This window comes from Lampetra planeri, chromosome 43 (assembly GCF_965212315.1).
Source record: "Lampetra planeri chromosome 43, kcLamPlan1.2.h2, whole genome shotgun sequence".
Taxonomy (NCBI): domain Eukaryota; kingdom Metazoa; phylum Chordata; class Hyperoartia; order Petromyzontiformes; family Petromyzontidae; genus Lampetra; species Lampetra planeri.
In genome coordinates, this window is record NC_136149.1 from 3,167,371 (window position 1) to 3,179,750 (window position 12,380).

At 45.4% G+C, this 12,380-nt stretch overlaps 1 protein-coding gene across 1 annotated transcript in view; it reads left to right on the top strand.

Annotated features, from left to right (window-relative positions):
• UVRAG (UV radiation resistance associated) overlaps positions 1 to 12,380 on the top strand; it is a 93,567-nt gene that overhangs the window by 35,592 nt on the left and 45,595 nt on the right. The window contains exons 9-11 of the mRNA XM_078614057.1: positions 2,069 to 2,153; positions 6,176 to 6,263; positions 9,884 to 9,944. Coding sequence (XP_078470183.1) covers positions 2,069 to 2,153; positions 6,176 to 6,263; positions 9,884 to 9,944 — 234 coding nt within the window. The remainder of the gene's footprint in view (positions 1 to 2,068; positions 2,154 to 6,175; positions 6,264 to 9,883; positions 9,945 to 12,380) is intronic.

Here is a 12,380-nt window from a genome sequence, read left to right on the forward strand (position 1 = left end):
AGTCTCAGCGTGGACTTCCTGCGTCAATGAAAAAATAATAATGTTATAATAAATATGTGATTGAGCGTAATTTAAATTGATTATTGAAATGAGATGAGCTTACAAGTAATTGTTGGCAATGTTGATTTGAACGCTGCGTAACGATGACTTTTCCCTTGCAATTGTTTCACCCTTGCTGTTTGGTTTTGTTAATCCGTGCATTTGTGTTTTTCATAATTAAATGAGTGCTCGCCTAGAGAAAAAGTGCGTTCTTTGCAATTGAAACATCTCCGTTCAGCGAGCAAAGAGGGAAAACAAACCGTACAGAAAACATGTTCACTGCCACGCAAGTGGGAATTGGGCACCGGGTCACACAATTTGATCCAGAAAAATTAGGAAATTAAGTAACGTTGAAAATGCTGATATATATATGTACGTTTTCTCTTAAAGCTGATGAGGATAAAGTTGTGGTTGTACCATACTTCACTCGAATATCTGATTAATCTCAATGTGGATAAGTGCAAATTATTACGCACGTTGTGCACCTTGTCCTCAGTTGAGGTACTGTGCTTACTTTGGCGTCGAGCCATCTGCGCCGTTCATGTCTTCGTTAAATTACCTGTGATTAGCGAGACTTTCTCAGAAGTTAAAACTTCATTTTAGCAACAAGAAAAATAATGCTGTAACAAAGTAAAGGGGCAACATTTGGGCCAGGCGAGGTCGGTAATAAATTCAAATTATTCCAAAGTAATACTGCAATAGAAAATGGTCATTACATTTATTTGAAATTCAAGATGCAATGCATCATTGTATTTACTACTTTATAAATCAGCACCCATTCGGTGCAGCCATATTGCAATTTTTTTTGAGCGATTTTAGGTTTATTTTAGATCATGTTTCAATTTTAACTTGATTATCGATGCTGAACCTCCTGTGAAATTTCACAGAGTAAAAAAACCGCCCCACCGTAAAACAAATCCAATCGGTCACAAGTTTGCTGATTCTCCACCTCAGTTGGGGGGGTTGAATCAGCACTCTGATTGCCAATAAACTGAATACTGCTTTGTGGGAACCTTTTCTTATGGATGGACTGACCCCAATCATGGGAATGTGGAATCTACCACCGCTGTCTCACGGTCATTTGTCGTTGTCATTTCCTTTGCGATCCTCGCTCCTCGCCAAGTCTTTGTGTGTGATTTCGATTTAAAGCTTTCGTGACTTCAGGGATTCATCTTCTTGGTTCTTTCGGTAAAGTCACTTCTACGTGACTTATAAATATCTGTATGCTGAGGGTGGAGTGTTGGCGCAGTGGTTAATGCAATGCATTGTGGACCCAGCAAACAAGCCACTTCGTTGAGCTATCATTATTGATAGCCAGGTCGCCTCTGAATAATAAGCTAATAGCTCAGTGGGCATTACCTGGTAAGGTATAAATAGTTTAGCTTTATTTGTATACATTTTAACAGTGAGTTGTTTACCTTTCCTATACTTTGCACTCCGATCGTGTCTTTTTTACTGTTCGTTGTAACATTCTGACCCGCCCAAAGTGCTTTATAGCTCATGGGATTCCTCCAGGATGAAGAAATATTCTGATCCTGACCTGAGCTTCGACTCCCAGCCATTGGTTAACCTCAGTGGGAAGTGATACTTCGACCGATCCTAAGTCCCCTCTTCGCCAGCCCGCACTGACCAGTGTGGAGAAGTATGGCCAGGCAACTCCCATGACACACGCGGGTGTAGTGAAAGGCATTAGTCCAGCAGTGGATTGATAGTGGGTTTGTAAATGATATAACTTTATTTATACATCCGCACAATTTGCGCGTCCGCTTGCCGTCGCTTAAATTAACTGGGCTGCAATTTAGAACGTATGGCTCTAATTGTTCTAAACCAAACCACAGTTGTGTTTTTTTTTTATTCCTCTACAGCTTTGCCAGAAAGCATTTATTTTATTAGCATTATTTTGAAAACGATTAGAATTTTTTTTCTTCCAGCGGATGAGTGGCTTTTAAAATACGCTAATGATAAAACGGTGCTGGGAAACCGCAGGGCTGATTGATCTCATTCTGTTTTTTTCCCCTATGGCGTGCAGCGGAAGAACTGGAGAAGAAAAGGGAATGTCTGAAGCAAGAGTGGGAGACTGTGCAGAAAAAAAGACGAAGGCAAGAAAACAAGAGGTACTCTCATCACATTTCAAGTTCAAGTTCATGTATTAGGTATAGCCCTGTGAGCCATTCGGCTCTTGAATCGGGTGCAACCGCAACAAACAAAACACAAAAACATGAACAAAAAAACATCTTAGAGTGAATATGTGACTGAGTGCAAACAGAAAATCCAAGAAAAGACAGCAAAATATTGCAGAAAAAAACACCGTACACCAACGCTGTGTGCAAAAATCCCAGTGGGATGCAAGTCAAACAACCAACAACAACCACAAGACAACTTAGATTAAAGCCATCAGTCTAACTCTGTACTACAACAAACATGGCTAAACCAATACACTTTTTGAAATCACCAAAATAAAGCCATGAAACCTTAAACCATAAAAGCCATAAATTAATGAACGAACGAACGGGCGTTTTTTTTATTGCGCTCAATCGCGGAACGAAACAATCTCGGAGCGCAGAGCCCCCCCTATTCGCTTCTGTCCCTGTGCGGCAAGCGGTGACTCCGTATCCGGCACCGACGATGGGGGCATTAGTCTGCCAGTAGGGGACAAAGATTGCTATTATGCGAGTCGTTTGTGAGTGCTTTTTTATCGTTGGAAATTTGGGCCGAGGTCGACACTGTGTGTTTTTAGTTATGGTTAGGGGGGGAGGGGAATGGAATAACCTGGAAGGAAACTCACGTGGAACAGCAGGAGAACATACAAAATCCGCACGGAGATATGCCCGAGTCTAGGAATCGAACCCAGACGCTTCTTGCTGCGAGGCACAAGTGTTATCACCGCACGCCATCCTGCTGTTTCGAATTCCAAAGCCAGTCTATTAAAAGAACAAGCACTGCTGATTTTCCGTGAAGTGGTGTGCTTTTTATCCATCCTGGAGATCCTTATACATCGTGTCACCGACTCTGCTCCCAAACGGTATTTGAACTCGCCAACCTTTTTGATTTGTGGGTCAAGCGCTGTAACCACAGCACATCCTGGCCAGATCCTTGGTCCATAGCGTAGCAACAATAGCAATGACGACCCATAAAAATGATTGGGCGGCCGCGACAGGAATTGACGAACAAGAGCCCTTGGTGAGGAGAAACGTGACGATCACAATGCATCGCGGCCAACCATTATTATTCCTTTCATTCAGTTTAGTTTGTTGGGTACTTATTTATTTATTTTCACCCAGCTTCTGTGATTTGAGACTTTTTCCTTCTTTCCGGCACGCCGACTTTCCCCCGCGCCGGCTGTCTGTGGCGTCGGCATGTGAGAGAGCACGGCCTGCGATCTCCGTGTCAGATTGCATCAGCGCAAGGAAGGCCCGGCGTGAGCCTTTAAGATTTTTTTTCATTTAAAAAAAAATTCCACCACCAACCCCCCACCAACCCCCCACCAACCCCCCCTTGTCTCCGCGCGAACGGACGCTCGGGTTACAATCACAGCGAGGCTCGCGCGTGGTTTAATTGGCTGCAGGCGTTGTCGAACGTCGATCCACAGCAAGGGGAGGAAACAAGGAAATACGCGATCACAGCAACGACCCCGACGCGCTCGTCCAAATCTCTTTCGGTTTTTTGACGTGTTTGCTTTTCTTGTTATGGTTTAGTTTTTCCCAGTCGTATTCCAATTGCGCTCTCGGTCGCCGGGCAGAAGACATTTCCATTCGGAATTCTCACAGAGATCGGTGTGTGTATGTATATATGTACGTATGCTGAACTTCTTTTGCACCGTACGTAACCAATCATGATAATCGGAGATGCGGGGGAATGACAACAAAATAGACATACACACAAAAAGTGTACTATACTTAACTCTTTTTAGTTTACCAACTAAGGCTCTTTTTAATAAGTGACCTGGCCACAAATGATAGCTCAACAAAGTGGCTTATCACGTGGGAATTTATTACAACCAAATTCTCTAAAGGAATGTTTCTAAATGTGGAGGGAAAAACCGGAGGACTCGGAGAACAATCCACGCGACCACGGGGAGAACATGCAAACTCCAAATATACAACAGGCGTCAGGGTCGGGATAGAATCTACAACCTCCTGTATACTAGGCGAGGTAGTTAACATCTCGCCACCGTGTCGCCCGACATCTTGCCACCATTGCATCTAAAAATAGCTCTGAAAAAATGACGTTCCAATGCTTGTGAATTCTGATCAGTAGTCTTTTTTTGTGTGCCCTGAAAAGGGTGTCTTGCATGGCAGTCAAACTGAAATTAGTTGTCTTCGGGATTTAAATTATCTGAAGTTTAGGGCAAACCGGATGAAGCCCCATGAACATTCTCGCTTGGGCCCACGTTTGAACGCCGCATCTCGGCGTTCATGCCGAGACGCGGCGCTCCCACGTGGCGTTACGCCGAGAGCCGCCACCCACCCAGTCATCCGCCACCGCCTCAAAAACATCTTTCACATTTCTTTCCTCGCAGACGTCGCTGGCATTAAAGATCCCCACTTTTATGCAACGGTGCAGCAGCGCAGTTGCCAGCGGGTTTTTTGCGACAGAGTGTCGTATCTTAAGAACGGAAAGTATGCTAAATTTATCCAGCCTGCGGAAGCGTTTGATGTTTGAAGGTTTTATGCAACATTGTTTTCAAATCTAGAATTGTTTTGAAACAAATGTTTTTTATCTTGTAGGAGCAATTTTGAAGTCTCCGTTTTAATTACAATGTTTTCATTCAAGCGCAGAAAAAGCATACCTTATGTCTCATGTCACTATTCATTGGAAGGCTGGCCAAGCTGCACTGTGTGAGCAACAAGGACTAGGTTTGAAGATCTTTGGCAAAGAACATTTCTGGCCATTTTTAGTTTTTACACCGAGACCTGCCAAGCTGAAATCCAACATCAGTTTGTTGTTTTTATTTTCTCATTTATTGTTTTTATGACTCGACCTTTTAAATTGGACTTTAAGCTACTGGGGAAAGGTTGTGTTTATCTGTAGCTTTGGGGAAAGTAAAAAAAATCTATTTAGACGGCAATGAAATAGATTACAAAAGTAAACGGATGATCAAACCATCTTCAATTTACCTTACGATATCAGCACCACTTAGTGTCTCCGGTGTGTGTTTATGTTGCCAAGTTGTTTTATGGTTTTTGTAAAGTTTTTTTTGCTGTTCTTTTATATTTACATTTCAAAATATACTGAATGTAATCTGGATATCTTGAAAGTTCCCAAAACACAAACATCACATAAACCAGCTTCATACATTGCCACGTGACATTTTTTGTCTGGAATCCCGGTTTGTGATTTATGACACAATCTCACATGTGAAGGGTATTATACCCAGCAATACAACAGCATCTGCTATGCGCATATGAGAGGAATTATGTGTATCTGAAACTAGTCCCAGCCCCCTTAGGTCTACTCAGCCTAAAAATACTGCCTTCGCTTCGTCGTATTAACTACCTTTACCAATAATAATAATGATTACTTTTCGATTTAAAGCTTTCGTGACTGCAGGGATTCTGGTGATCTCCCATTTAAGTGTGAACCAGACTCGGACCTGCTTATCTTCCGAGATCGGATAAGGTCGGGCGCATCGATGGTGATTTGGTTCGTGGGAAAAAGTTCCAATAATTCCCTCCGACGTGGATTGGAGACGAAGTGAGATAAAACGGCCCTTCGATGTTACGTGTGAAACTTTCCATTGATGCAGCGATGTGGTTACGAACATCGGGCCTGGGGAGAGACAAAGGTGGTCGGGAAAGTGTCGTGCTGGCCACACCACCAGCCTTCCTTGTCTCGCTAGCTCTCGGGATGCTCACGAACAGCGACGAATTCCGGCAACGTTCGTGCTCTGTTCCTCTATGCGCACAGCACCGTTGACGGGTAGCGTGTGTAGCCAGCACAGGCCCTCCGCTGAGTTGACTCGAACCACATGAGCACCTGTTGCGGTGGGCACGTCACATGAACGCCAATGTCTTGCTGGAGTATAAACAGGCGGCGGCATGGTCTCCGCATCTCGTGTGCCGCGCCAGCTTTAATAGGCGCTCACTAACAGAGGGCTTTTCTTTTTTCCGTTCATTTGTGTTTTGTTATTTCCAAGGTCCATGCTGCAGAAAACCAACGCGCAGCTCACCGTGCGCAGACGGCAGATATTTTCCGAGCTCGCTTTCATCTACCCCATCGCTGCGGTGAGTGACACACTAGCTGCTGCACAGAGCGCTTTATTAAACCGTGGCTCTCCTTGCGCACGTGCGGTGCACGGTCTGCGGCAAGCGCGGCGTGCGCAAGCGTGTCTGCGTTCTGCATACGTGTGTGTGTGTGTGCGTACGGTAGTGGTGTGGGGGGCGGTAGTGTAGCTGTTAGTGCCCGCTGCGCTACAAACCCGGCGACCCGAGATCGATGCCCACTCACGGCCAACACCAGTGACGATTATCTGAACCGGTCCTGGGCCTCCCCGAGGTCGACTCAGCCTCAAATCAGTACCTGTTGCGATGTGTTAACATCGACACTGGGGAGACAAAGGCGGCCGGGCGTGGTGCTGGCCACCCACCCCCCCTCTTGTGCTGTGCTGGCCTTCATAGGTGGTCACTAATAGCACTTGTCCCAAAAGTCTGTTAAGGCTATATGTGGATCTTTGTCTTTGTTTGGTGTGGTGAGTGGTAGTGTAGCGGTTAGTGCCTGCTGCACTACGAACCTGGCGACCCGAGTTCGATTCCCACTCACGTCTTAACACCAGTGACCATTATCTCTTCGCGTCCCCAAGGTCGACTCAGCCTTAAATGAGTACCATGCTGCATTGTGTAAACATCGCCACTGGAGAGACAATGACGGCCGTTTCAGGCGTGATTCCAGCCGCATCACACTCCCCATGCACGATGAAGACTTTAATAGGAGCTCGCTAAAATAATCTGAATATTTATACTGGAGAAATCCGTTGAGCTATAAAGTTATTTTTCACACATGTCCAGTAGGGGTGGTAAAAATAATACCAACCAATGATAGTAGTACAAGAAATATGACTCAAACAGATGCAAATTAAACTAAACCATTCAGAAGCAACCGAGCCACAAATGATAGCTCAACAAAGTGGCTTATCATTTGGACATTTATAGCAGCAAAATAACATAAATAATCTCAATGCATGATTATAAAAAGCACGTTCCCACCCTATACAGGATACAGAGGGACTCTTTGCATTTGATTTCTCAGCGTGTGTGTATCACGAAGTGCCTGAGGGTGCATATGTGTGTGAGAAGGGGGAAGAGCGATGCTAAGGGCCAATGAGCGCAGCGTCTGGCGGATTAAACACAGGTGACCTTGTGGGGCGGTGGGAGGGGGGTGTTGGTTTTGCATTTGCCATTCAGGCGGTCAGTCCAAAGCCACCTGGGTTACATCCTGTGACCGCCTACGAGTTAACGTTTAACACCGCGTACATCTTTCTAGATTTGAAGCTTTCGTGACTGCGAGGATTCATACTCTTAGGTTTTTTTCGGTAAAGTCACGTGGGTGAAAAATAAAATAGAAAATTACTAAAAGTAGAAATAAAATAAAATAATAAATCACGACGTTTCGGAGGCAACACAAGTCTCCGTCATCAGGTGGGACCGTCACAGCTAGATTTACTGTTGTGTTGCCTCCGAAACGTCGTGATTTTTTATTTTATTTCTATTATTACTTTTAGTAATTTGTAATTGTATTTTTTACCTACGTGACTTTACCGAAAAAACCTAAGAGTACTGCGTACATCATCAAAGTGCACCCAGCTTGGCTGAGTACGTTGTTCGTTCTAGATTTGAAGCTTTCGTGACTGCAAGGATTCATATTCTTAGGTTTTTTCGGTAAAGTCACGTAGGTAAAAAATTTAAATTAATAAAAGTAAAATAAAATAAAAATCACGACGTTGCCTCCGAAACGTCGTGATTTTTATTTTGTTTCACTTTTATTAATTTTTATTTTTTACCTACGTGACTTTACCGAAAAAACCTAAGAATACGTTGTTCGTGTCATCGCCACTTCCTGCTGAATGGGGGGGCGGTTGTTTTTGTTCAGTGGTTCGTACACTGAGGCTCTGATCTTGGGTGACCTCGGTTCTATCTCTCGCGGCAAGACATCGCCATCGGTGGTGGGCATCTCCTGAATCGAGTCTGCCCGTAAAATAACCACTTTCTGTTGCATTTTTTTTTCATGAACGTCACCCCTTAGGATTACGGTGGTGACGAGTCGGCTAGGCATGCGCTTGTGGTGCTTAAACAATTTCCAGCCTCCCCCTTGTGTGCCACATCCGGCCGGTTTTTTTGCGATTTGGCGGTGGCAACAAAGCGTCCCCAAGTGTTGCATCATTGCCTGGTCGACCCTCAATCTGTAATCATTGACTGTGATTAAAAAAACGCTTTCGGATATTAAGCTGAGATGTTCCTACCCCTGAATCGTAAAAACGGGCGAGTGTGAATCCACATGGTCTTTATAACCCCCTTTTCTCAACATTTCACCGTTCATTGTTCGTTTACAGGCGGGCGTGATTAATGATTTGTCATGAACAGACTTTCACACGTGATACGTATTGCCGAGGTAGTATTCTTTTTCGCCACACTGTCTAACCGCGTAAAAATAAAATCGATAAAATACCAGTTTTGCAATGGATTTCTATGTTGAACAGTAATCATATTTACTTTTTACCAAAATCAAAAATCTTTATTTAGACTGGAGGAATCGGATGAGTTGTGTTAGCTCTTTTTCACACAGATGTCCAAAAAAATTAAGTTACAACGACAAACAGTACAAGAGGAGAGAAAACGAACGACGGGAGTGAAAAAAATTAAGAAGTCGGTAAGAAAGTCACGAAAAATAAATGTTTTTAAAATTAATCTGTAAGCAAATCAGGACCAAAAAAAATAGTAAGAAATCAAAGCAAGTCACGATAAATAAATAATAAAGTATTTTACCACAAATTGCACGTAAATTCCTGCCGATTTTTGAACACTAAATGCAGGCTAGAGCAAGGCAGCAATAACTGACAATTAAGCTTAATTGAAGGAAGACACGCCTAAAAAAAAACAACTAAGTGGCTCTGGTGGACACATACCAGGGCCCGTATCTCCCGGGCTGTCCGAACAGAAGCTCGGAGCTTGACGCACGATAAACAAAAATACCACCCCAAGTCTTTAAAGATAAGGACAGGTGCCCCCCTCCTCCCCCATGCTAGCTTTGTCGTGGTGCGGCTTCAGGGTGTCTGATTTTGAAGTCCTTTTTCGTTATTAACGGAGCTTCCAACTTGTGTCAGACAGCCCCCGGGCACGCGCACACACTTGGTGTGTATCTGCAATGTGAGCGTCGTTTTGTTTCCTGGATAGTGCCTTCCTTTTAAACAACCACGCTCAAAGCGTGCAAATGCAAATACTCGTAAGGACACAATTACAGGACAAATATATACACACACAGAGATACAGGCCACACGTAGAACTCCATAAGCGGTAAAATAATGATCTTACAGCCCTTTGTCAGTACACTGCTGGATGAAGCCCTCCCCATGTCGTGCCCATCACCGGGATTGTTGGACTGTACTTCACCGTGCTGCTCAGTGCAGGTTGGTGAATGATGGGATCCGGCACAGGAGCCGGTTCAGATGTTGCTCACGGCCGATTTTTGCCCCTGGTCTGGAGTCGAACTTAGTCAATCTGCTGCTTTCAGATGATTGTGTACTAACCCACTAGTCCAATTGCCATGACTTTTCTGCAAAGCCCTGAGGTTGCATGTAGTTGTTGGATGTTCATGCGATGTCCACTGTGTGTGGTTTTTTGCTGCTGTTCAGAATGACAATGAAGAGCACTTCATCTGCCACATCAAGTTGCCCAACTCCGACAACTTCCAAGGTAGGCACGAGGCATTTCTAACGAATTGTCGTGTTTTTGTGTCGCAATTTGATTCACGAATCGGATGTCTATTACCTTGAGATGCATGGAGATTTTATGGTGACCATGAACCAGGTAAGGCCCATTGAGCTGTATAGCTCTGTTTTCAGAAGCGACCTGGCCACAAATAGCTTATCATGTGGACATGTATAGCAACGAAACACTTTAAAACACGTGTTTCTAAATGTGGAGAGGACCCGGAGAAAAATGCACGCGGCCACGGGAGAACATGCAAACTCCAAATATACAGCAGGTGTCGTGGTCGAGATCGAACCCACGACTTCCTGTATACGAGGCGAGGTAGTTAACATCTCGCCACCGCGGCACCAATCACTTACAATATCTCATCACATCACCGTCGGCCATGATCTAGCCACTGCTGGTTAAAGAGCCACTCAAGCTGTCCCCATGTCTCGCAGACCTGCGATGTTAAGATGTTTACGGTTAGCAGACTACCTGTCATGATAGGCGGATGAGAGAAACAAGGGCTTTCATCATTGCAAATGAAAGAAAGACGGAAAGTGCGTAAATGAATACGGAGAAATGCGTGCTTGGGATTACCGGTGAACGAAATAGGAACGCACAGACACGGAAAAGAACATTCACAGGTTGGACATCACTCGTACATTATATTCGATTACAAAACAATCGATCCTCTTACGCACCATCCGAGGCAAGCATTGCGAGTTCAAGGATATATATATATTTTTTATTCTACTGAATGAATCGATAAACCGTTACATGCCAAGTAAACACAGCCTCCCCGACGCCCCCACGTCGCCTTTGACGCCGTCCCCGTCACCTTTTCCACGGCGAACGACGCTAAGGGAGCAAGCAACTGTTGGCAACGTCCACGGCAAACGTCACCTCCAAACCGCGTCCGCAACTCGCCAGCAAACCGTCTCCCGCCCTCGAAAAGCGGCAAGGGAATCCCGCTTTGCGAACGTGTTTTTTTTTTGTAAGAATGCACACATTTTTTTCCCTCTTCTCTCTATTTAACTATTTTTTGTTGTTAATTCACTTGCACGCACGTGCCGGCGCGCGTTTGCCTTCGCTCCACGGTGACCCCCGCTCGCTTGACGCGTTGCAGCCGCGGTCAGCCAACTCCGGGCACAGGCAGAGGGAGTAGTATGCCCGCCCGCCCGCCCCCCCCCCTTGCTACACTGGGTGAGCAGTCGTCCTTCTCCTCCGTGTTTGTATGGACGCGCTCGTTAACGACGCAACAGAACCTGAGAACGCATGGATTGGAGAACGTACGCACGTACGTAAACAAGTTGAATAGACGAGACTGATTGTTGAGAAAAGCAAGTGGGCTTGGGTAAGACGCATCGTTTCCAACGGATGATGGCCGGTGGTCAAGCCCAACGACGGAGTGGCAGCCGAAGGAGATGAACACGCTCGAGAGTACGTTCACTGCAAGAGATGGAGCGATGCAATTGGGCGGTGTGCAGTCGCTCGACGGATCGTTTGTTGCGTCCTGAAACTGTCAGAGACCGCGATGGCTTGGGGATATATTCATCCGGCAGTAGACAGATCATAACCGATGGTGTTGAGAGCCTACTCGGGCATAGTCTCTTTTGCAGTGAAGGCCTGAAATCAAAACAAACAATGTAAAAGTGCAAGGACGGTCTGTGTACAAGAATGAGCAACGCGATCTTGAAGTCGACTGTGACGATCAAAAAAATGTCCAAACCTAAATATAATTAGGTCATTCAAGGTGCAGTATTTCTATTTTCGTAAATGTGACAAATACTTTCACAGCCCCTTATACATTCTCTGCCGGATGACGACCTCCCGCGTGCCGTGTCGTTCATCAAAGTTCGACCAAACTTCGCGCCGTTTGTCATCGCGTGTTGTTGACGGCCGACGAGTGGAGAACTCGGGCGGCGGTGGGGGACAAAACCGGTTCAGATATCACTCGCCACTCACGTTAGCCGTGGCTGGAAATCAAGCGCAAGTCGCCCGCCTGTCGGGGTCATTGTGTCGTGCGTGCCAACCAGCATGCCCCCCGTGTTATTGCCAGTTAACCCGATATTGTACATGTTCGCAGAGGAGGCAGTGTTACACAATGCATGCCATCAGGTACGGCGCAGACAATCACTGCCAACCCCCTTAGAGCCATGCATTCCACACAAATTGCAAAGTTTCATTGCTCCTGATAAAAACACTGCCCGCCACCCACCCACCCACTGCTGCCATGCTTCAGGAAGGATGACGCCAGCCATCTCCAACAATGGGTCGGAGTATATAATGTTTTCTCCATTCCATGGCTGAAGGTGTTGACTCGTTAGCTGTGCCTGTAACGCGGGGGGGGGGGGGGGCGGCACGATACATCTCGTAGCAAAGTTCTAATAAGGATAGGGGTTTGATTGAACCCATCATCTCTTCGGGGTTAAT